This window comes from Equus przewalskii, chromosome 6 (genome assembly GCF_037783145.1).
Source record: "Equus przewalskii isolate Varuska chromosome 6, EquPr2, whole genome shotgun sequence".
Lineage (NCBI taxonomy): Eukaryota > Metazoa > Chordata > Mammalia > Perissodactyla > Equidae > Equus > Equus przewalskii.
Window position 1 is genome coordinate 87,918,167 of NC_091836.1, and position 25,508 is coordinate 87,943,674.

The window sequence follows — 25,508 nt, forward strand, 5'->3', positions numbered from 1 at the left end:
TTTAATTATTAATAATATTCTTAATTATTTTGAATCTTGTATAGTTTCTGATTGGTTGGCATATAGGTTATTGCTTTGATCACAGATTTTAGAATTTGAAGCTATGGGCCAAATCTAGTTTCTTGGTGTAAAGTATTTTGTGTACTACTTGCAGAATCTCCTAAATTATGTTTTAATGATCACCAGTGGTCTAGAATTCATGCTCAGCTCTTTAGCCATACCTACAAACAGCTTTTGAAATAAAAAGATTGAAGTAATGTATGTGGAAGGCCCTGGGGTTATGCCTGGCATAAAATAATTACCCTCTAATTGCTAGCAGCATCTGGAATTGGAGTGGAGAGAGAGGGCAATTTTTGAATTACGCCTCCTGCAGAAATGAACACTACAGGGTGAGATTTACAGGCAGAGGTGACAGAGCAGTCGCCGTCATTGCAGCCATCACCCCTATGAGAGAGCAGTCATGCAGGATTCTGAATTGACTATTAAAAGCATTCAGACTTACCTGCTGGCTTTTCTTCCCTGGTAACTGATGCTGCCAGGACTCATCTTGCCCTTACAGACCTGCTATCTTTACTGCAAGGTTGAAATCCATGAATTGACTACTCATGAGCAACCCAGAAGAACCACAAGCTACAGACATCAGCAAATGGGCTGAGCCACAAAACTGAATTACACAGGCTGGTGTGAGGGAGCTGGTCACCAAGCCGGTGAGCGAGTCCAGTCGTCAGCCTTCATCTACAGATTGTCCCATTCATCTGTTCCTTTATATGTATTGTTTTTTGGTGAACGGATATGTTCTAGTGGTATTTCTAAAGCTGAGGATTTGCTGTACTCTTTTTTTTTTTTTTTTTTTTTGAGGAAGATTAGCTCTGAGCTAACTACTGCCAATCCTCCTCTTTTTACTGAGGGAGACTGGCCCTGAGCTAACATCCATGCCCGTTCTTCCTCTAGTTTATATGTGGGACGCCTACCACAGCATGGCTTTGCCAAGCGGTGCCATGTCTGCACCCGGGATCTGAACCAGCAAACCCCGGGCTGCTGAGAAGCGGAACGTGCGAACAACTGCTGCACCACCGGGCCGGCCCCTGTACTCTTGGGGTGTCTCGAGGATCAGCTGTTCTATTTTGCATTTATAGTCTGCCCCTTGAGGACTTTGTGGTGGCTTGTGCATTTAAGCTTGTAAATATGGCAAAGTTACCAAGCGAACCCAGACCTTCTGAGAAGAGCGTAGTCAGTCAGTGCAGGCTTTTGAGTAGGTGAGTTGCTGGGTGTAAGTTTGCCCTTCTCACAGTTGTGACCTTTGTTTAGGGGGGTGATATTGCTTAAAGTCTGCTCTTGGCCAGGAGGCTGTCTGCTCCGTGAGGGAAGGACCACACCGTCTTGACACCACTGTTTCCCCTTGCCCTTCTCCTAGAGCAGGGCCTGCAAGGGAGTAAATACTCAGTCATTATTTTTCAAAGGAATGAATGAGGCTACCAAGTTCTAGTTAGTGTCTGGGTGAAATTCTCCAGCAAAAGTCCACAGTGCCACTCCTCTCTTTGGCTCAAGAGGCAGCCATGTGTTTGGGGTCCAGAAGTCAGGGTTTTCATGTTAAAGTTGGCATCTGAGTTTATATCCTTCTCTGTAGGTAAAGCTAAAGTTTTCTGCAAAAAAAAAAAAAAGAAATTGTTCTTCTTAATGAAACTATTTAAGATCTTAGGGTTTCCCGTGTAACTTAGTAGAGGAAACTTTGACTAGAAAGCTTTCTGGACAGAAAGCCCTAATTCTGATAGGGTCAAAATGAATTCCAGCTGCAAGGAACCCATTCGTAGAAAGGCTGTACTACCGTCCTATAATTTAGCAAGTCTCAGAGTGTCACAACTCCAAAAGGATCTTTCACTTCCAGAAGATGCTAGTGATGGCTAATATTCTGCCATTTTGGAATTGAATGAAGAAAGAGCCTTTTTACACCTCTGACTATGTAAAGTTCCAGACCCTTGACATGTCAGCCCGTCTACTCCTCATTAACACTATGGGAGAGTTGTCAGCATTCCTATCTATGTTACAGATGACGAGCCTGCAGCTCGCAGCAGTTAATCATTTTCCTAGGGTCTTTGGGTCATCTGCAAGGGAACCAGAATCTAGTGTCGAGTCCAAAGTCCGTATTCTTGCAACAGATACTGTTACATGGCAATTGTGTTGGAAACAAGTGCTACTGGGAGAGGGAACGTGGGAAGCCTGTAGCTGTCCCTTCTGCCTTGGTGTGGATGAGTTAATCAGCATCTTTTCAGGAGACAGGCTACTGAAAGGCAGACACGACCTCAGGTGAGGGAAAAGGCCTGAGTCTGGAGAGCTGGGTGTGAGAGGAAAGCCAGAGCAGGAAAGGGGAGGCGGCCCAGATGACCTCATCTCATTCTCTGCTTTGCCGGGGGCAACCCCAGAGCCAGCTTGGGCATGGCGTGGCCTGAGAACTGTTGCCAGGGATGTTAATGTCCAAAATGACCACACAGTAACAAAAACTGCCAGGTATCGGGCACTTACTAATCACCACACATATGTCCTCTCATGTAGTGACAGCCACCACCCTGTGTAGGGGGGTGTTAAAATATAGGCCCATTTTACAGATCCAGCCACTGAGGCAAGTTGCTGAAGATCATAATTGAGTAAATGGCAGAATCAGGATTTGAACCTAGATTTGTCTGACCCCCAAAGCCTGAGTTGTGTCTTCTAAATACCACCCCATGGCCCTATTCATTACTGTTTACCATTTGTGTCCAGCTCCTTGCTTGGAGGCCTCCACTTGGAGCAGTCCCTTTTGGGGCTGCCAGGAGGTTAGGGAGCGTTACCTAAAGTTGTAGCAGGAGAAATGACCTTCGGAATGTCTCCACACTGAGTGAACGCACAGAGGCGTCCGTTGGGCCTCTCTGACAATGCAGATCCCGGCAGTTTCCCTTCTTAGTGACTGCCATCTCTAACACGGATGCTCTGCGGAGCTCAGCTGTAAGGGTTGATGATGGGAGACTCCAGAGGAAGGACTGACTTCTACAACTTTTCGCTACAACTCCCAGGTTCCTCTCTCGTTTCAAAAGAAAGATTCAGAAGTCAGAAAATAATAGGAAAATGAAATATTCTAGGCATTTGGAAGCAGGGTAGAAAAAGATAGTTACTAGAGGAATTTGAGATTCTTCTTTCAATTTTTTTTCTCCTCTAGTTTTTTTGTTTCCATATGGACTTACCCATTTGCTGTAACAGCCGAGAGCCTGCTCTAAACTTTTTTAAAGAGAATTCTTGAGAACATCTTGGAAAGCTGAAGTTATAAATACTATCGAAGATAAGGTGGCTAACAGTGCCAAATTCAAGGAGGGAGCTGGGCAAGGCATTAAAGCAGCAAGAGAAACAGACTGGCAGAGACACTCAAGTCTCATCCAGCCCCTGAGCCCCACATTCTTAAGCTTTCTGTTTCAAAGCCACCAAGAGAGCCAAGGCTGACCGGCTGGAAGGCACTTGAAGGGCCGAAGCTGGAACACAGGGTATGGAGCCCCTTGTGCTACTGGACAAAGATGGCTTTAAGCATCAGCCAAGTAAGCAGCACCCCATGGGGCTTACAAGGGAAGATGCTCCCAAATATTTCCCCATGTAGGAGAATTTGAAGGGCCACCATAAATTTCCTTCATTTTGGGGGTCCCCTTCTAAAATTAAAACTTGCAGTCACGCACCACATGGGGGTGTTTTGGTTGATGACAGACCCCATATATGATGGTGGTCCCGTTAGATTAGTACCACGTGGCCTAGGTGTGTGGTAGGCTGTACCATCTAGGTTTGCGTAAGTACCCTCTGACGTTCGCACAACGACGAAATTGCTCAACGATCATTTCTCAGAACATATCAGAACGTTATTAAGTGACACGTGACTGGGTAGCGTCCTGGCCCCGCCAGCCCTGTCCTGTGGTGTTGTACATCTCCAGGACCACGCTGTGGCGCACGAGCCATGTGATCATACGAAGATGTGGGGCCCCAACACTGCCATAGGTGGACAAAAAATGAAGCTGGGCAAAGCACACATCAGGTTGTGGCCCCTAGAAATGCAGAGGAAAGAGACAGACAACACTGACGAGACAGGCGTTTTAGAAGAGTGTTTCTCCAAAGTTCATTTTGTGTTTTGGTTTGGTTTCATGGTTGGATGTCTTTTTTTTTTTCCTCCTCTATTTTTATTTTTGGAAAGGGGCGGAGGAAGGAGTGTCAGAAGAGCACAGAGGCCTGTTAGATGTGAAGCAGACATTCCTAGTACATGTGACCACAGATGCTGATATTCCCTGCCCCTCCTTCCCTGTGTCTGTGTGGATCCCGGAAGTCATTGGAACCCCACCTTGAGGACACTGCGGAGCCATCTCTGACACAAAATAGTGCGTCCTCGAGCTTTCGCCTTGGAACCTCTTGGCCTGGCTGCTGTTGCCATGGCAACGGGCGCCCTGACAAGGCATCCCTGAGAACCTGAAGGACCCCTGCCTTCCCTCCGCCCCCTACCTCCACGTCAGCTCCTGAACGTGGCCCCGTGTGGCCCAGCCTTTGCTCCTGCTCATTGCTCTTCTTCTTTGCTCGCTGGCCTCCAGGCCTTTCGACTTTCTTTTGGTTCCCAGAATGTGGTATGCTGCATCCTGCACGGACGCTTTCAAGCCTTAGGTTCACTAGGCTTGGTGTGTTTTCCTCCCCGCACTTGGTGCCCAGCTAACTCCTTAGGTCTCGGCTCAAATTCCCCCTCCATTCCTCAGTCAGCAAACATTCCTGTGTACGTACAGTGGGCTCCATGCTCTTCTGGGTGCTTGGGGGCTACGTCACTGGATAGTGGACAGAACAGACCAAAAGGCCTGTCTCTGTGGACCTAAGTGCTGTCTCTTCCTTAAACTTGATGCCCGCCCCCTCAGCCTAGATCAGGTCTTCTAGTATGTGACAGACGTCATCATGTACTTATTTATGCATTATTTTCCCTTACAGTAGCCTGTAGATTCTACGAGATCAGAGATTACTCACGGCTGTGTATCCAGTACCAGTACGTTCATTGCCTGACACCCAATAGGTGCTCAGTAAATATGGGTGAAGGGATGGATAAATGAATGGATGAATGATTATTTTTGTTGGCAAGTAGCAATATCAGGTGTTAGGGTCACACCCTTCCAGAAAGAAGTTGCTTGAGCTGATGGATGAGACTCACGAAGGAGCTACACTGCGCTTTTAAAATTACCAGAACTTGCCAGTTCTTCCTCAGTCTTGTCTGCGGTCCTGTCTCCCATTGCCGAGGCCTTAGGCATTTCATGATTTTAAGCAAATGGCTGTGACCATACCTGACTTTAATGCAGCAGTTGTTTACCTTCCCTCCTGGTTTCCTCTCCCAGGATGGAGATCTCCAAGGGGCCTGGAGAGGAATTCTTAACTCCTAAAAACTAGCACACCATTTACCCAGTGTGCCCGGAGCCCCATCTTCCCCTGGGCTGCGGGAGCACCCATAGAGATGGGCTTCGTTTGCGTTAGTCATTTTCGTGCGCTTTGCACTCAGCTACACTGGTAGTCAGAGAAAAATAATGCCATGACAACTGCCACAACAGATGGTATTTGATCAGTCTCTAAGCTACGGAGGAGATGCAGAGCAGTGCTTCCGAGCTTCGCATATCTTACGTTATCATGACACCCAGTCCAGCCTCAATCATGATTGAAATGTGAAGTTCTCCTTTTGCCTCGTAGCCCTCCCTTCCCTTTCCGGTTGTTTGGCATTTGCTTTGATTTCCCTCGCTCTCGGGCTGTCCAGGGTGGAGATACGCTTCTGGGTGTGGGAGACAAAGGCTACATACAACATACATAACTAGTCCATGGAAGTTGCCCTGCAAGTCTGAAGTTCAGTTGAGAAACTGTTCAGCTTTGGGGTGGAGATCTCTGCGGAGACTGGGAGAAAGGCTTTATTGCACCTTTGTTGGGCATGTGGGGACCGCACAGGGTGGAGGCCACATACGGCCCCAAACAAATGAAGCCTGGGGAAGTGCATATCGGTCTCAGTCTGTCCTCTTACTCCGCCCCCTCCTTCATCCAGCACTTTTCCTGCTCCCAGGATCTCCAAGCCTCCTTGTGGTGCCTCTTCTGGGCTTCTCACCTCCATCACAGCTAAGACTTGCAAACTCCAGGAACTTGATCCCAGAGCTCTTGGACCTGTTTCTATGGCAACAACTACATCAGCCTTCTCCCCTAGTGGCACTCCCACCCCATCAGCAACACTGGAATGTGAGACTTTGCACAGACTTTTTCAGCTAATTTTGGAAAGTAGTTTATATTGGCTGTTATGTGTTAATGAATAACTTCGGTCATATTTACATACTTTGCTAGTTAAGAGTCTTTTCCAACGCTCTGCCTCCCAACTTTAACTGGATCCTCATCTTGCACTACGATTCTGGATCACACATGAGCCATGAGCCTCGTTAAAGAGGCACAAGGGGCATGGGGACACCCTTGTGCTGTAAGGCATGCTGGCGTCCTGCCACCAGCTGTTCCCCTCGTGGGATGCGGTGGGAGTTTGCAGTTTCAACAGTGTGTGAGGATGGATTGTTTACCTGTGTAGTATTTGGAAGAAAACCTTAAGGTGAATTTTAATCACAAGGGAGCCTGGATCAAAGCACCATTCTCCCCTTCTGATCTCCTTCCAAGAGAAGCCGGGAGGTTGGAATCCACGTCTGACCCCGTTCTGCTTCCCAGCCCTGCTCTCTTCCTGGGGTGCAGATGAAAAGAGCGTGGGTCTCTGCTGCCTTGTCAGGAGTGATTTTTAGCCTTAATGGAACATTATTAAAGAGTGGATTTGAAACTTGAGGAATGTTTTTTGAACTCCTTCTGTGAGCGGAGAATTTGTAGTAAAGGGAGAAAATTCAAGGGGCTCAATGGGCTCCTGAGTCGTCTTAAATGATAAGCCATGTTCTTCGTTTCAGCATTTTCTGGGAGTGTCATCCAGATGTTGCTCCCTGTTTTGTCTCCTCTTGAGGAGAAAGCATTCTTAGTGCCCTTAGGCCTCCTGTCTCCATCTAATGAAGGGAGATCCTAATGCTCCTCTCGTTTCTGTGCCGCGATTCTCCCTGAAATGGGTGGGAATCAGGGACTGTGTGTGGAATGGCTCTGTGGCCCCTGAAGAGGAGGATTATGTAGATGTGGGCTCCTGGACAGGGAGGTCTTGGGACTGACACCGTCAAAAGAATTGAGTACGGTGCCTGGCACAGAGCAGACATCCACACAGTTAGGTTCATTCAATAAATGATTAAAGGAATCATGGAACTCAGGTTTCTCAACCTTGGCACTGTTGACGTCTTGGATAATTCTCTGTTGTGGGGACTGTCCTGTGTGTTGTAGGATGTTTAGCAGCATCCTTGGCCTCTACCCCCTAGAAACCAGTAGCAGTGCCCTCACCCCCGGGGTGTGACAACTAAAATGTTGCCAGAGATTGCCAGATGTCCCCTGGATGGCAAAATCCTTGCCCCTTCTCTCCTGCCCTCTCTTGCCCAGTGGAGAACTACTGATCTAAATTAAGAAATCAGTTGAAAGAATGCTAGGGCTTTAAAAAATCAACAGGAGGAAGAACTATTCTCAGTAACCTATATATAATTATTCATTCCTTTAATAGAATTTAACGTTAAAAGAAAGCCCAGTAGATGGCTGAATTGAAATGTACCAAGGCTAGCCTTGCAAGAAGAAATTACTATGTTCTTTAAATGATGCTCTGTGCATTGAATGCTCCATGAATGTGACAAGTAAATGTACTGTATGCTCCTTGGGAGGAAATTTCTGTAGAATTACAATATTGTGTAGGGCGGTGCTTTTCTTGAATATGTTGGTGGGTGTCTTTTTATTCCATGTCATACCATTGCACTACTGTTGAAAAAACTTACCCTACCTATGTCAGCCCACCCACGTGACACTTGCCAGGAGAAATATCAAGTGTGCTATTTTTTATTTTGTGTTAACAGATTCAGGGGTGGTCAGTTTTTTTCTCATTTCCTCTGGGGACTTAATTGCCAAAGCCTCGCTTATCAGCCATGTGCACGATATTATATTAAAGAAGTCGGGTAGGATTATAGAAAGAGACAAGGGGTAGAAGAGGAATTTTATAATTTTATTATAATTTGAATACTGGTGCCTCTTTGTTGGGGCAACAGATCCTTCTGAGTGGTTTTGGTATATGACACTATGTACAATAGAAAGAGGGACGCATAGTTATTTTCTCAAAAGCAGGTTTTGTGATAGGGTGAAATAGCATTTCAAGATATAACTTTTATTGCACTTACATATAGAAGCAGGTTGCTCCAACACACCTTCCACAAGGCCCTCCCAGCCATTCTCTTCCTCCTTCCCCCTCCCCCCGCCAAGATGGTCGCACCTGGTTGTCACTGTCAGTCATCCTGGGACTGGAAAGAAGAAAAGAGAGTTAAGACCAATCTCATTTTTCCTCCTTCTTTATAGGGAATCATTTTCTGCGATGGTGGCAGGCATAACCCATAGCATCAGCATTTATTTGGTTTGCAGGAAATTGCATTCTGCTCTTTTTCCTAGAGATGAAAAAATGCCTCCCAGATGAGAACCCTTGAAGGTGGGCTGGAGGCTGAGAAAGAGACGGGAACCTAGGCTAAAAAATGCAAGGATGAAGTAACCTTAAGCTCAGGGTTGAGTGGATTCTTCTAAAATGGGTGCAGTTTGGGGCCGGCCCTGTGGCCGAGTAGTTGGATTCATGCTCCACTTTGCTGGCCCAGGGTTTTGCAGGTTCGAGTCCTGGGTGCGGACATGGCACGGCTCATCGGGCCATGCTGAGGTGGCGTCTCACATGCCATGGCTGGAAGGACCCAAAACTAAAAAATGCACAACTATGTACTGGGGGACTTTGGGGAGAAAAAAGGAAAAATAAAATCTTTTAAAAAAATAAATAAAATAATAAAATAAAATAAAATGAGTGCTGTTTTGTTCCGGCATCCCCAAACTTAATTTAAAGCCTTTGGAAGATGCAAAAACTGAGAGTAGAGATGAAACGCAGGATGGCTGGGGAGGGTGGACATGAACTTCAAGACTTCGAGCCAGACTGCTCAAATTAGAGCTCTTAAATTGTAGATGCTTCACTCTCTTTGGCTATGAAGGAGCCATCAGGAGCTTGCTCGGGGAAGGGGAGGGAGAATGGTCCCGTGGACACTGTGAAAGATGGTGTTTCATTGGTTCAGAATCAACCCCATAGGTTAAGCACTGGTTTGAGTTCGAAAGAATGTCAACCGAGCCTGGGAAGTCAGGAAGAAGGTGGTTGTGCAGGTGAGGGGATCTCTATCATGAAATGCAAATTGTGTGAAAGTCAAAGATCCCTGTGCCAGGTCAAAAGGAGTTTCTTTTATTTAGAGTCACCATTGACATAATCAAGCCAGAACATTTTCCTGTAGCCCAAAGAATAATTAGCCCTGACATCAGAAGTCAAATGAGACCTTCGGGAATGACCTAATTGTTCTTCTGTGAGAGCTGGACATTGGTTGGCCCTTGGCCGTGTTATCAGCCCTGCAAACCTGGGAGTCTCCTGGACTCTGGTGGTGAGTCCTTTCTTGCCACAGAAAACAGAAAGGACAGAGGGCATCCGTGAGGTCACAGCCCTCTCTGGGCATCTGCAATGCCTGCCATCCTGAGAATTTTTGAGCGAACACTACCCAGATGCCAGCTGAAACTCCCATTCACTGTCTCTCCATTTGACTACCTGCCTCCTTGGTGGCTGGAAATTTCTCCTAGCTGCTAGTAGATGGGCGGGTCTACTAACCTCGTCCCCCACCCCCATTTTTCTAGCAACTGCTCAAGTTTTCAGGATTGCACTGATGACGGTGATCAGCATATGAAGTCCAATTCCCCCCTGGTTATTTTTGGCAGCCATGAGCCATCCAAGGCTGCAACTTTTCGTGCTGTGTGGTTGGGATATTAGATAACCTTTTCCTGTGCAAGTACAGACAAAGGCAAGTCCTGACGTGCATCATCCATCCATTCGTCCGTCCGTTGTTTATTTCCTCCAGTTTTTCCTCATTAAGAACCTTAGCGAATGCTCATGAACCCTCTCTCTGACATAGCCCTTTGTTCCTAATAACAAATGACTCTGGAGGAGGCTGAACATTTATTGAGTGTATATTGTTGTGTTTTTTTTTTCCCCTAGATTGAAAACATAGATGCCTGCTTGAATTTCCTGGCAGCTAAGGGCATAAACATCCAAGGGCTGTCTGCAGAAGGTGAGTCCGAGTGCCTGTCGGGAGGCAGCCTTTCCATCAGCGGAAATGCCCACCTGTTGCTTATTGATGACGTTGATACAGCGAAGCTGAGGGGTGCTGGTGGCTCTGCTGGTTTTGTTTTCCTTCTGGTTTTGAGGCAGCGCGATGCTTGTCTAGGCTTGAGGATGTCAACTTTTTGACAACTTACAGAATCACTCCAAGATTGCAGATTTAACCATGCCGGTCGTGTCTGCGAGACAGCGAGAGAGGAGTGGAGACAGGGCTGCTTCTCTGAAGGGCTTGCTCAAACAATGCCAGTTTGATTCACCTGACGAGCGGTTCAGTTAATTATCAAGCTGGGCCTTATCTCTGGGAGGGAGAACACTTAACCACAGAACATATTTAAACTGTACAGTTCCCAGGGAAAAATGCCCAATCCTTATCTCTTCCTTTTATTAGAAGAAGCAGCACTTTTCCCAGCTCAAAAAAAAAAACAAACCCACGTTATTTATTAATGAGATGCTCCATTTTGACATCCTGATTAGTTTTTAATTAACTCCAATTTGGTGGCTAATTAGCACATCAGTGTTTCCTGGTGGTTCACTGTTCAGTTAGGTATTGGTCTGGAGTAAGGCTGGTGCGAATTCTCAGCCTCCTCGGGCAAAGTCTCGCCCTGGAAACGTCCGCGCTCTCCCTTGTTTGTAAATACAAGCAGCTGCCAGCTCAAAAGCTGCCATGGGCCCCGGCGTTCTCCCAAACTCATTAGGCTGCACCTGCCTCCGGTTTTCCCAGAACAGGTAAAGCAGTTTGGGCTTCAGATGACACCACCTTTCCCTCACAAGGCTGCTTTTTGAAAAGATGCCTGTTAGCATGGACTCCGGTGGTCCGGGTGGGGAGGCAGGGAGCAGGGTGGAAGGAAGCGGCCCAGCGGAGCAGGTGAGTTTGCAGACGTGATCCCTTTGGGCCTGGGGCCTGCCTTCACTCTGCTCTGTGGGGAGAACTTGGTCTTTCTGAACTGTAATCTCTTCAGGTATTGGGGGTGCGTCGCCACTGTTGGTGCCTCATGGGGGTGTCATGTCTCTGAATGGGGCTGTTGAGATTTCCCGAGTGCAAACTATCCCAGTTCAGGCACAGGCACACCGCTTCCAGAGGGCTCTAATGCACCGTCAGGTGGGCAGCCCTAATGCAGGCACACTGCTTCCAGAGTGCTCTAATGCACCATCAGGTGGGCAGCCTAATGCAGGCACACTGCTTCCAGAGAGCTCTAATGCACCGTCAGGTGGGCAGCCTAATGCAGGCACACCGCTTCCAGAGGGCTCTAATGCACCGTCAGGTGGGCAGCCTAATGCAGGCACACTGCTTCCAGAGGGCTCTAATGCACTGTCAGGTGGGCAGCCTAATGCAGATAAACAAGTCCCCACTATGTTTCTAAGGCTTTTGTCTGCATCAGCTCCAGCTCTCACAACTGAAGTTGTAATTTATAATTGGCTGAGTTTACAGATGAAGAAACTTTGGCTTAAAGAGGTTGTGAGTGACATCCCAAGGCCTGTAGCTAGTGAGTGGCAGAGCCAGGGTCTGAACCCAGGTCAGTATGATTTCAGAGCTCACGGTCATGGTGTCCTTGGGAAAGCAGATCGATAAGATTTAGGCATGCCACGTACAGGAGAAAGAAGTCGGAAAAGATTTAGAACTCTCTTTGTTAGCTGGAATGTCTCAGAAGAGGTTGTGTGGCCCATGGAGGCACATCATGCAAAGAGGCACTCGGCCCCAAGCCCCTCGTCAGTGTTGGGCTGTGTCCCTTGTGAGTCTGAGTATAGAAGAGCATCCTGTAACCAGTGTGTTAGGTATCAGTCACTGGGGTACAGTAACAGCCCTATCTTTCCTGCTGAGTCGAGACTCACTTGATGATATCTTGGCCACAATAATACAGAACTCTTTAGTCCTCTTCAGTTATTAGAACAGTTTTATTCAATACTTATGACTCAGTCTTATTCATTTTTAAACTTCAATTTCAGGCTCTACTCAAAAGCTCATTTCCCCCTGGCCCCAGTGCAAGTGGCTTTGGAAGGTTGGTGGGGGCTGGGGGCGTGATGGCTTGACTTCCTTTCCCTTCCCTCCTTCCTGTGCCCGAGCCCCCAGAATCGGGGCAGCAGAGAGGAAACAGGATTCTGCCGAGGCAAAGTTGCTGTCCTCCTCTTGGTAGCCGTAATTGCCACTGTCCCCGGGTGGGAGTGTCCTGCTGACCAGGGACTCGCTCCCATGGCCTTGCTGGTCTTTTGTGAGATTTGACCAGCTCCTCCAGCTCGCTCTCAGCTGGTCACATTCAAAGCCCATGCCCCTGATTCAGGTTCTTTGTCCCCACACTAAGGTGGCCAGGTGGTCCTGATAAGGCTGTGGACCTCATTCTCATCATCCCTCCACTATCCCCCATAGAACCAGCAAGAAGGTGTGGGCTTCATCTTCCACCTGTGGCAGGTAGAATGGGCCTCCTGCCACCTGGAAGTCCCCCACCATATCCCTCTCCAGCTCTTTCTCCTCCCTACCCCCGACTTAGGGGGCCAAGGAGCATATCTGCTAAGCAGATGTCCACCTGGGGACTAGGATGCCAGCACCCCCACTTGACGTGATTCTCTTAGAACCTCCTCTTCTTTGACTTAAAGGGGTGCAAGGCCCCCACCTTCTAGCTCCTTGGAGAGGGGAGGAAATAGCCTGTCTCTGTGGTCATCAAGCGTGATCACTCTCCCCCACGCTCAGTGACCTTCTCTCATCTAGATCTTCTTACCTAGATTTTTTTGGGGCAATGGGGGATGACGATGGTGGTGTTTGGTGGCAAGACTGATTCTGGACTAATGCAGTCTTGTGGGCACGTGACTGGCCCTAGTTGTTTTGTCCACAACTTGAACTTTTAAAGCAAGGGTCCTTAGAGCCTTTTGTCCTCAGATGGGCCTTATTCACAATTTAAGGGATACGGGAAATATCTCAACTGACATACTGTTAAATTATAGGAATAGAAACCATTTATTGGGAACCCACCACGTGTCAGTCACTGAAATAAGTGCTGTGCACATTTTATATCTTATTTAATCCCCTCTGCAATCTTATGAGGTCGGTATTTGGGTTGTCCCCATCATATAGATGAGGAAACCAAGGCCCAAGGAGATTAAGTTACATGTGGGTCCGGGGAGGCCCACGAGGTCAGCAGTGGCTAAGCTGCCACATCAGCTGACTTGAAAGCTTGGTGTCTTGCGTCGTTCACCGCCACTCACGCTTCTAACCACCTGCACCACTACTGGAAAAGCATTATGGTGGTTAAAGAAATAATGTAGGTTTAATGCTTTCTGTTTTCCCTTTGAAGACGGTTGAGTGCCTGAGGCTCCTCCTCTGATGAGAAAACATCAGCGGTTGGAAAGCCCCACTGTCCGCCTCCACCCTCTCCCCGTGACTACAGCTGGGTTTGGAACCCGGGCGGGTGGATGCACCTGTCCTGAAGCATTGCAGCAGCCTGGGCCCTGCCCCAACCTGCCTGCTAGAGAGCCACAGACACCCTTTGTTCCCGGGCTGAGGCTGCAGGCCCAGGTGAGCCCCGTGGAGACGATGCTGGTTTGGGGCACTTCCCCTGGATGAGGCCTGCCCACCCCCTCGGGGTTCCCCAAGGCCGGACCCATCCAGTTGCTCTCGGAGGCTTGTCAGAGTCACGTAAGCTGAATCACCCCCTACCCCGGGTGATTTTCGAGATCCCTTCAGCCCCTCCCCAACACTCCACCTGTCACAACCATCTGTAAACCTGTCCCTGTGAGGAAGGATGGCCCTTATCCCTGGTTCTGAGAACATCTGGCTCTGAGCCCATTCTCCTGTAAGGGGGAAGCCAGGGTCCGGGGTAAGCTGTGTTCTATTTAGTTCAGCAAACATGCCCTGGGCACGTCCTCTACGCCAGGCACAGTGCTTGGCACCGAGAGTCACGTCAGTCCTCCAAAACTAGCCTTAATTCCAATACTACAAGAGCTGTGCTAGTTGTATGTGCAGGACCCAGTGGTGCCCAAAGAAAGACAGCACTCAGCTCTGCCTGCGGCAGCCAGGGGAGCGTCACGGAGGCAGTGACATTTCTCCTGGGTTTTACGGGATGAATAGGCATTCAACAGACAGAAGAGGAAGGGGGAGGGAAATCCCGACAGAAGAGGGGGCATGGGAACATGATGGGGCAGAGGACTAGCTCTGTATGGAGACTGGAGAAACAGAGGCAGGAAGATCCGTTTAGGTGCCTCTGGGAAGGCGTGTGTGCTTTTCAAGTGAAATTGGTTGCTGATTTGATGGACTCACACCTGGGTTCACTCCCCTGATGCCCAGAGACCTAGATGCTGAGCTTGCCCCCCTCGTACCCTGCCCCAGGAAGCAGGCGGTCTTTCCAGAGCAGTAGGGTAGACGTGGCAGGTGGGTCGTTTCCATTTTCTCCTGCCCACATCGCCTGGGTTTGGCAGTGAATGGGACCATTTCTGCCCCCCACCAGAGGGGGCTGTGGGCTCTGCTCCCACCCCTCAAGCCATTTCCCCTCTGGGGAGCCTCATTGCCAGACTTGGAGAGTGGTTCACAGAAGGGCTGGAAACTGATGTGGTGAATGTAGGTCGTGTAGACGGGCCACCTGGAAGAATAATGCACAGAATCCACAGTTCTCAATCCGAGTCACAGGCGACCTTACCCCGTGGCTTAAGGGAACTCAATAGGCATTCTGTGACTCTGTGGTCCCTTTGGCTCCAAATTCCTTCTTCCTTACAAAGCAAGTGTCTTCGTATTGGGTTGTTCCAGTGCCTGTGCCATTGTAAATGAGCCCTGAGGTTTCTTTTAAATAACGTTGAAAGAAAGTAGCTCTTCTATCTGTCCTACCCTGTGCCCAGCCTTTCCTGCAACATCTGTGAAGATTAGCACCACTGGTGGGACCAGATCACTGAGAGCCCACGGTCCTTAGGAATCGAGGCGAGGCTGAATTCTGCTGGAAATTGGAATCTGGCCTGTGTAGTTGTTCTGCAGTTTGCTTGGGGTGGCCGCCAGAACAGGAAGGAGAACAGGGTGCCCGCGCTGGGTTAGACCCCGGCTAGCTAGTGTCTCCTTGGGCAAATCAGTTCTCTTGAACTCTACGCTTTTTTTCTTCTCTGGAAATCAAGAGGGTGAGGACAGCTGATCAGATACGAAATGATAGTCTTTTTCCAAAGCCTGGGGAAATGTCACGAAGGAGACATTTTTGTGGGCTGATGGAGTTTGTTTTTCAACTGCTTTTGGAGCTGGCTTACCAGGCCTCATGGAACACAGACAAATGCCGTGTGGAAATATGGGAAGAGCACAATTCTAGCTGTTTTGGATACTGTCTGTTATAGACCACCCATGGCATAAACTGTGGCTTCCAACCCCAGTCAGAGCATCCAACACTCTTGAAGTGTTGTGTTCTTAAAAGAAAATTAAATTGTCCAAATGTCCACCAACTGGTGAATGGATAAAAAAAAAGTGGCATATCCCTGTCTTGGGATATTACTCAGCAATATAGAGAAACGAATTAGTAATAAATGTACTAACGTGGATGAACCTTAAAGACACTATGCTAAGCAAAAGAAACTAGATTCAAAAGACTGCATTTTGCATGATTCCATTTATATGAAATGTCCAGAATCGGCAAATCTGTAGAAATAGAAAGCAGATTAGAGGTAGTTTGGGAATTGACTGCAGATGAGCCTGAGGAAATTCTCAGGGTGATGGAAATATTCTAAACCTAGAATTTACCAAAAATCATTGTACACTTAATGTGGAGGCGAATTATAACTCAATAAAGCTGTTTAAAAAAAAAAAAAAACCAGAAAGGGGCCAGCCCGGTGGCGCAGCGGTTAGGTGCGCACGTTCCGCTTCTCAGCTGCCCAGGGTTCGCTGGTTCGGATCCTGGGTGTGGACATGGCACCGCTTGGCAAGCCATGCTGTGGCAGGCAGCCCACATATAAAGCGGAGGAAGATGGGCATGGATGTTAGCTCAGGGCCAGTCTTCTTCAGCAAAAAGAGGAGGATTGGCAGCAGATGTTAGCTCAGGGCTAATCTTCCTCAAAAAAAAAAAAAAAAAACCAGAAAGATCACCATTGAGTTTTCTCTCGTGTGAGATTATTCAGGACTGGTTTCCTTCTGGGTGCCAGTGACCAGCGTGGAGAAAATAAGCAGGAAGAATGTGCAGCTCCTTAGGCTTCCTTTAGATGACGAGCCATGTAGTGAGTTCGGAGGAGCCTGCCAGAAGAGTGACCATATTTTCCGAACCAAAAATGCAAGTACAGAGTCAGGCTGTGTCCGAGGCGCTCTGTACTCATCTTCTCATTTATCTGCACGGACTTCTCCTGACAGCCCCGTGGGAAAGGTACAGCAGGGCATACACCCATTTTAAAGAAGGACACGGAGGCTTAGAGAGGTTGAATCTTGTGAAAACCCAAAGTCTGTCAATGATGGACTGCAGAGATTCAAACCCAGATCTTTCTGGCTCCAAAAACCAGTGATCTTTACAGGAAAAATGCTGCCTCCTAATTTGTGGGAACACTGTGCTCTTTGACAACAAGTAAAAGAATGTTTTAGGGGATAATGCTCAGTTACGAACAAGAAAGGACTTAATGAGCCCAGCAGGTAGAGGATATGACACCTGGGGCTCCAATTGTCCGCCCTGGCTGGGCTGCTAGGCTGTAGGGGGCTGACGTGGACAGGCCTGCTTTTTGCAGTGGACAATCCCTGAGCCCCTGGATATGCTGAATTGTGAGTTCCTCCCTTCCTTGTTTTTCTTGCGTGGTTTAAAAAATTGTATTATGGAATGTGTCAGATATGTTGTCATGTGTCAAGTGGTTGATACATTCCGTAATAAAGGAATACTTACAGAAGAAGAATAAAGAATATTTGTGTGCCCGCCAGCTAGCTTAATAAATAAAACATTATCTGGTGTGCTTTTAAATCCGCCACACACGATGGGTGTCCAGGAAGCCAAGTTACAGTGTTGGGACATGGGGCTTTGAGCTGGACAAACCTAGATTCACATCCCAGCTCCTGCATTCCTGACCTTGGAGGGGTCATAAACCCTTTCTGAGCCACTACAGGGGAACTCCTATTCCCTTCCCAGGTTGTGGGATTGAATGGGATCGTGCGTGTGAAGAGCTTGACCTGATACGGGCTCATTAGTGGCAGCTCTTGTTGTTATAAACAAGTCGTGTATAACCTGAAAACAATTATAAAAGGCGCTAAAAATAACTCGGACAGCTTTCATCTATCCTTGTGATTAGCTCTACTTTCTCCCTCCAGTGAATTTGATTTTGAGGGGACCTTAACAGGTGCTCACTTGCATGTCAGCTCTTGATGCCTCGTCCTGATTCTGTCCCTAATTCCCATCACTCTCCAGCTGGGGAGCACGGGTGTGTCACTTCACCCTCTCTTTTCCCACGAGTAAGATGAGGTGCCCATTGACCCCTCATGCCTGAGCCTCCCATTCTGTGACCCTGACGTGCTTGTAAGAACATTTCAAAGCACAAGCAGAACAAGCCGCAGGGCTGCACTCTCCTTTGGTTTCCTTAGGATGGAGAAGGAAGCGGAACTGAGGGTGAAACTGAGCTTGGGGGGCGGGGGAGTGATGGGCAGGTTGGCCACCACCTTGGAGCTTTCTCTGCTCCCTGCACTGCACATGGGGGTCCATAAGCATCCTTCTTTGTCCAGGTCTGTCCGGGCTTACACTTGTTGTCCTGGCGTCGTTAAAAGCTCCCCCCTTTCACTCTCAAAACTATCATGGTTTGCATGATAAATTATAAGATCACCATAGTAAAAGCCATCATTTTTAAGGCACAAAGCTGGAGCTATATGGGAACCTCGTTTAGGATTGTGGGGTGACAGTTGTCATACAGTAACCAAGACCAGTGAAGGACTTCACTGTTTACACTGGGCCTTCACGTGTGCGCTTATTTGATCTGCAAAGCAAACTTGTGTGATGGGGCAAACTGTGCCAATATTGCCATTGAGGCCCAGAGAGATTAAGCGACTTCCCCAGGGATGCACAGCTCCTAAGTGGTAGAGTACAGGCTGGAAGTCATGCCTTAGGTTTTCCAACAGCTGTCCTGTCTGTTTTGTCCCACAGGCAGAACTTGCTGGCTCGCAAAGGAGAGAGTGAAGGCTGGATTCTAATAGTTTGTATTGTCAGTTTCCTTAGCACCTGGAGAGGGGGGGCTCCAGCAGGAAGTCATTCAGCCTGGCCTAAGCAGCAGTCACACCCAGGAAGCTGGCAGGCTTGCAGGGGTCGTCTTGTTTCTGAAAGGACCCCATTCATACCTTCTGCCCCTTACTGGTCCTTGGAGGAAACTCATTCCTTTATCAGGAGCCTCTTCCCCAGCCTGGAGCTGACCTGAAGGTGTGCGTTACTCGCACAGGGGGCTTCCCTTCCTCTGACACCACCCCCTCTAGCCCACTTGCCGATTCAGAAACAGAAATGCAGCCTAGGGTGGAAGCAGGGCAGAGGGAGCCCCTGAGGTTCCTTCCTCTCCGTCCCTCATGCTGGGTGGCCCCACTGCTTCGCTCTCAGGGTCAGTTTAGACCTTGGCCGTCAGCATCTGGTGTCAAAAGAACTTTAGAAAGGAGGCATTGCCGGAGGGATTGCCCCCTTGTGGTCCGTAGCCCCTGCCTGTGAGTAAATATTTCATTCCTGCTCTGCAGCTCTTTATGCATGCCTCGAGGCAGATGCATTTTAACATCTGAAAAGTTCCATCTGGGATAAAAATTTTCTTATCCCCACTCTGCTCTAACTTCTTTTAATATGGGAGAACTTTTGTGTGAGTAATTCTTCAAGGAAGCAAGTGCTATAGCCTGTCTCCACACCCGTCCGGAGTTAAAGTTCGTTATTCAGTGGCCAAGCCAGACACAGAGCCACCTGTTTGAGAGAAGGCTTGAGGGGCAGGGATCCTGGTGGAGCGGGACAGCGCCCTTTGGCACACTCAGGGTGGCTTGAAGCATGGAACACGGACTTGGCAGAGCCACGTGGGGCCCAGCGAGTTTCTCTGCCTGGAGAACAAGCACAGGCTTGCTCGGGACTCCTTTTCGGTTGTGTCCTTCCTGAGAATTTCCTCCTGGCACTTGCCAGCCCTCCAGTTGCAACTTGCCATCGTGTATCCGCTCTAATCCCCAGTGGGGAGAAGAAGCTAATTTCTTTGTGGTTTGGGCCTGATTTTAATTGACTGTGATACCAATTAAGCGTTCAGGAAATCTGTCATATCCTAGAGGGATTAAACTCGTGTGAGGGCTGAAGCAGCCAGTTGCACGGGAGCCAGAAAGGGCTCCCCAGAAGAGACGACTCTTAACAAGCATCTCTTTCCTGTCTTGCAGAGATCAGGAATGGAAACCTCAAGGCCATTCTAGGCCTCTTCTTCAGCCTCTCCCGATACAAGCAGCAGCAGCAGCAGCCCCAGAAGCCGCAGCTCTCCTCGCCGCTGCCACCTGCCGCGGCCCCGGCGGCCGGGGCCCCCTCCCAGTGCCAGGCTGGCACTCCTCAGCAACAGGTGCCAGCCACTCCCCAAGCCCCGTGCCAGCCTCACCAGCCAGCGCCACATCAGCAGTCAAAAGCACAAGCTGAAATGCAGTCCAGGTGGGGGCTCCTTGCCAAACGAGAATTCTGTTTTTCCGGGGTCCTCCTCCATGTCCTCCAAATTCTAGCCTATAGCTAGCGTGTTTTTCATGGGAGCTTCTTCAGTGCTGAGAACCACTGGTAGTTAGTGGGGAGGTAGCAAGACCTTGAAATGGATGTAATGAGGCCTCCTGTGCCTGGTGGGGATGTGTACTTTCGTAGGTCAGAATCGCCAGCAGCCAAAGCTAATTAGCTGCCCCTGCCTTAACTCTGCACACACACTCTTAGGCAATAAACAGTCCCTAAGATAGACCTTCGAACTTATTTTGCATGTTTGCCTGTAAGCTGGGTGTTCAGTGTTATATGTGCAAGTAATTTTACTCAGTGGAAGCAACACTTCTACTCCAGCAGGTGCCTCTGCTTTGCCAGAGGAGAAATATCGCGAGCACAGAAGAAGGATGGCAAGTGGCTCTTAGCAGGAAAAGAGGCAGCCACCTTCCCCGAGACGGGGAGCATCCCCTGATGGGAGAAGTTTCCATAAAATGTGACTGGGTTTTGTTGACCTTAGAGAGTCGGTAGTGGTGGCTTCTGCTTTGCAGGACTAGGGCCTGGGTTTTGGTGGTGGTCCCGGAGGGACCCGTGCTTGCCAGTGGGACTCGCCATAGAGTGACGTACGAGCAGAACGCCAGGGCAGTTACCGTCTAATGCGTCACCACGGGAATGGCTGCATTCCTCTACAACTCTGCAGAAGATCGCCTTGTAAAACTTTCATTTTAGTGGCAGAAAAAAAGGATTAGGAACGAGAAAGTTTTGACTCAGTAACGATCTGGAGAAAAGTCCATAGTAATTGTTTTTTTTTTTTTAAGCTATAAACCTTTAGCCGTCAAACCTAAATGTCACTGATCAAATTGGATTGCTTGATTTCATTTCATCTGTGCTAAAGAGTAATGGCTTTTTCTTTCCAGTCCCCCAAAGCCCCAGCGTTAATAATCGTAGGATTTCTCACAGCCCTTCCTACCCTTCCTCGCCCACTGAAGTTGGGCAAAGCACAAAGCGGGTCAGACAAAGCGTCTGCCTTATAGACGGTTACAGCTTTTTTTTTCCCCATGAGAAGTGCTATTTCCCGACTGTGACGGTGTTAAAACCAGCAGTGATGATGTGATGTAAATCAGATCCCCTAATTAATTATCTAATTATATCCAGTTCACACTATGGAAATTTGTGGGCTAGCAGAGATTCCTGGACTAGCAAAGAGGAATAGACAGCCGGGCAGCGGCCTCTGCGCCCTCGTCCTGCCCTGAAGAAGCCCCTGAGAGGGAGCCATTCTCTGCGCAGAGGTTCCCTGGTGGAGCTGGACAACTGAACGGTCAGGACGTCATTTCCCACTGTGCATTGTGCGGAGTGTGTGTTCCCTGGGTAGTGACTTGCAGGGGGCGGCTCTCTGGGGGAAGCACTGGGAAACAATCTGGGTTAGGTTGTTAGAACTATTCTTGCAGTTCTGCTCGGATCCTCGAATGTGCGTTCATTTCTTTAGTTAGTGTTTGAATGCCTTCTGTGTGCCAGGCACCGTTCTGGGCCCTTGGGGGTCAAGAGTGAATGAGGTAGCCAAGGCGCCTGCTCTCTACATTCTACTAGAGGAGGCAGGCAAATAAACAGGGAAGAGAAATATCAGATAGTTGGTATTATAATAAGATGATGGGACTCAGAAGGATTGGGTTGATAATTCAGGTTGGGTTGATAAGAAGGTCTCTCTGAGGACATGACACCAAAGTGGAGATAGGAATGACGAGGAGCTAGCCATGCAAAGCTCAAGTGTGGAATAGATCAGGCAGAGGAGCAGCTGGTGCAAAGGCCCTGTGGTGGGAGTAATCTTGGCACACTGGAGTTGCAGAAAGGAGGTTAGTGTAGTCTGGAGCTCAGTGAATGAAGGGAGATGGGAAGTGAGAAGGTAGCCTGTAAGCAAAGAGGGCTGCCACCATTTATGTGGAAGACAGTGTGACCAGTGGCCCCTGGAGTTGTGCAGTGCTGTGGCCTTGAGGACAGGTCACAGAGTGCTGACTAACCTGGGCAAAGAGTTTGTGTTTCATTCTAAAGGTGAAAGGAAGCCACTGGAGAATCCTAAGCAGGAGGGAGACTTGATTTGATTTACAGTTTTTTAAGAAATCACCTTTGCTCCTATGTGCAAAATAAGCCTGTGGAGGAGCAAGAATAGAGGGAAAGACCGCAGTGAAGAGGCTTTCGTGGTCCTCTAGATGGTAGTGGCTTGGATCAAGGTGCTGGGGGAGACGTGGAGATGGAGCAATTCAGGATATTTTGGAGGAAGAGCCGACAGGACTGCGGGTGGATGGACTCTCCGGAGTGAGGGAGAGAGGAGTCCCAGAGGAAGCCTACAGTTCTGGCTTGAGCGGTTAGGTCCGTGGTGGTGGAGAGGAGGAAGCCTGCAAGAGGGACGCGTGTGACTGTACATCTTCAGACGGGGGCCTAGAAAGCATTCCTCACACTTGGCCACAGAAATCTTCTTGTTATGTACTGCATCTCACTGCACAGTGTTCCCAGGGACACGTGTTGAGAAACCTTGGGCTGTGTCACTGAGTGTGCTAGCCTCAGGCATCCACTTCCACGGTAGGCGTTTGTCTTCTGGAAAGAACCAGATGCTCCAGTGAGGACACCCATCTCCCAGTAAGAAAAAAACATCCTACAATTAATCAACACTTTTCCTAAACACGAGCCACACTCATCTAAGCCTTGATGTTCACTTACTGCAGAGAGGCTCCTGCCGCGGCGGCCCCCGCCCCTGCAAGGTGGGGACACGGACTTGGCTCTGGAGTTGCTGTGTGTCCTCACTCATCCTTTATCTCGCCCAGAGCGGGTTACTTCTGCAGATGACTGGTTTCATCCGCTGTATATTGATACTTCTAATTTTCCTTCCGGAGGAAAACCTTATTCTGAAGTTCTGGGGATAGCCCATGCTAACACTCGGGCTATAAATTTAAGAATAATAAAATCGCATCACTGGCCCAGCTCCATTGTATTTCTACCCCTAAATTCTGACTTTGATAACCAAAGTCCCGAGGGTAATGGTTGGACCCTGGTCATCAATGTGAAATGTTGATGCAAGCCCCAGTTGCCAGGTTTGGTTTAATCCCGTTAGAACTCTGCCGGATACGAACAGGCCTAAATGCTGTACCTCTGGAGATAGTTAATACTAAGACTTGGCAACTTTCCCCTGGTGTGTGTTAATAAAGGAGTGGTGGAGGCTGGCCAGGGGAAGTTGAGACCTCGGCCTGAGGAAGCAGAGCAACTCTTCCCCGACGGCCGAGTGGAGACTCACTTTTATCCTTTACTTCAGCTTTTCTCATGAATTGACGTCATGCCCAAGAACTTGGTCCACATCAAATTCCTCACCAGTCTCGAGTCCAGGAGAGGAGCATAGTCCCTAAAACCTGCTTCCTTTTCCCTCTGTGTCTACCTTACATATTATCAACATTCAGACAGCTGTTTAGGGAAAATCCAGAAAATCGCTTTATTCTTTTCCTCCATTCTCTTCTCTCTTCCTCCACCTCCTAAGTCCAGTGACACCGACTTTGTATTTCCCATCTCAGATCCTTTTATAAACATGATATGGGAAGTGTGGCTGCAAGAAAGAGAAATATTTCTATCTTTCACAAGGCAGTAAATAAGTTTAACTTTTTCTTTTAAGCCCAACCATGATTTTTCATATTTCCAAATTTGTGTCCAAAGTCCATAACTTAGCAAATTCAGAAGACTTCAAATGATCATTTCTATACTTATTGAGATAAAAAATTCCCAAGACCAGCAAAACTTGCAATTATCCTACACCCTTGTTTGGGGGCAACTTTATGGGACATTCATGAAAAGCACCCTGGTAAAACAAGCCTGTGAAATGGAAGCATCTAAATACTTTAGAAAGGTCTAAAGTTTGCTTGTCAGAGTCCCCTTGCTTCAGCATCTTACTGTGGGAACAAGGCCCTATAGTGACTGATAGCAGAGAAGATATTTGGAGTTAAAAAAAGAAAACCACGGAAGTCCTTAGACAGCCTTGATAGCAAGTTCTTCACATTGGAAATTTATCAAATCAGAAAAGTTAGACCTAGAAGGAAAGCTGCATGTTGTGGGAAAAGTGGGCAGAGGGAAAGCCGGGAGCACCCCCATTGTGACATACTCCTATTACGTATTTGTGTGTCTAATGTATCTTCTCTCTCCTCACTCATCCACTTTTTTCTTTCCTGTCATGCAGTGCATCATCCAAGGACTCATCTCAAAGCAAAATCATCCGCTTCACTCTGGGTCAGAAAAAGATCTCTAGGTTAGACTTTCTCTGTGTCCTACAAGGCATGGTTTCCACCCAACCCACTGTTCCCTTTGTTCTGGCTGCTTCCTTTTGGTGCCCCTCCCAATTTCATGTTTGCAGTTCGAGAAAACCAAACATGCTTTGGCTAATGATCCAATGTTGGAGAGTTTTGAGAGTGGCTGTGGGGTTGTTGAGGGAGCGGTGTGTGTGTGTGTGTGTGAGAGAGAGTGTGTGAGTGAGGTTGAAGTGTACATAGTGTTTCTGCATTTCATTGATTCTGACTTTGCTTGCTTGGTCATCAAAACCTGTTCTGATTTAGGAAGAGGTGAGTGTCGAGGTGGTCTTTGTGATGTTTGGCTCCCTGCTCTGTCCTGGCCCTGATCCTACCTCACCTGCATCTCGTGTATGTGTGTTGTGCTTTTTGTTGTTGTTGTTAAAATTACTAATGTGGGATTGGTTTTCTCTTGAGTTATAAAGACCTGAAGCATGAATCTAATTGGCCAGAGGAGACAAAGCAGCAAGGCGGCTGTCTCTCATTTTCGCTTCTGGATGCCCTTGGGTACCACGACCTCAGTTCTCTGAAAGTAGAAATTAGGCTTGCTCGCAAACTGCTACTCTTGACTTAGAGTTTGGCATCCACTGAATCCTGTGAGGACCCATTCCAGGGTATAGGAAAAAGCCAGGTACATCGTTGTATCTACTGTTATTTTTAAGGTCTCGACAGCTAACATTTCTTGAATACTTATTATGCACCAGTTTGAATGCATCATCTAATTTAATCCTCTCATCGGTCTTCATGCCGTAGGTCATGTTAATATCCACATTTTGCAGATGGAGAAACTAGAATTTAGGAAGTTTGGTGAGTTACCCATGGTCACACAGCAAGTGGAAAAACTGGGGTTTGAGCCCAGAACCCTCACTTTACCCACTGTGTTACATTTCTCCTCTCCCCCTCCTTGTGGAATTCTGGTATTTTTGTGGTCATTGAGGCTGTTCTTTAAAATCTTATGTTTCAACCATTGCTCTTGGCCTTCTGCCTCTCATTGCCCCTGAAGCATCCGAACAGACCTTGATGTTGGGGTGAATCTCCTCCTCATTCTGACTGGTATTTAGTTTTCACTGAGTTCTTACCTAAAACTAAAGGGGTGCTCACACTTCATTTCTCTCTGCATCTGCCTGATACCCCACTCTTAGGCTCTAGCTGCCTTTTCTAACCGGAGTGATGTTTCTAAAAAGCTTACACATGGGGAGCCCCAACTCAAGATCTGCCTGGCTCAGGGAGGAGCCCAGGGCAGTTGCTTCTCTGTAGAACATGTCACCGTATCACCCAGACTTGGCTCCGGGGACCCATGTTCGTCACTGCGTCTCCTGGCCG

The 25,508-nt window shown here is 48.2% G+C and overlaps 1 protein-coding gene across 19 annotated transcripts in view; it reads left to right on the forward strand.

The window, feature by feature from the left end:
• NAV2 (neuron navigator 2) overlaps positions 1-25,508 on the forward strand; it is a 706,640-nt gene that overhangs the window by 470,331 nt on the left and 210,801 nt on the right. For 8 of the 19 annotated variants that reach the window (XM_070624493.1, XM_070624495.1, XM_070624485.1 and 5 more), the window contains 2 exons: positions 10,169-10,241; positions 19,584-19,842. In XM_070624493.1, the coding sequence (XP_070480594.1) occupies positions 10,169-10,241; positions 19,584-19,842 (332 nt within the window). Of the gene's footprint in view, positions 1-10,168; positions 10,242-10,924; positions 11,157-19,583; positions 19,843-24,079; positions 24,149-25,508 lie in introns of those variants that run through there. The other 11 variants (XR_011541254.1, XM_070624490.1, XM_070624483.1 and 8 more) reach the window with 4 other exon arrangements.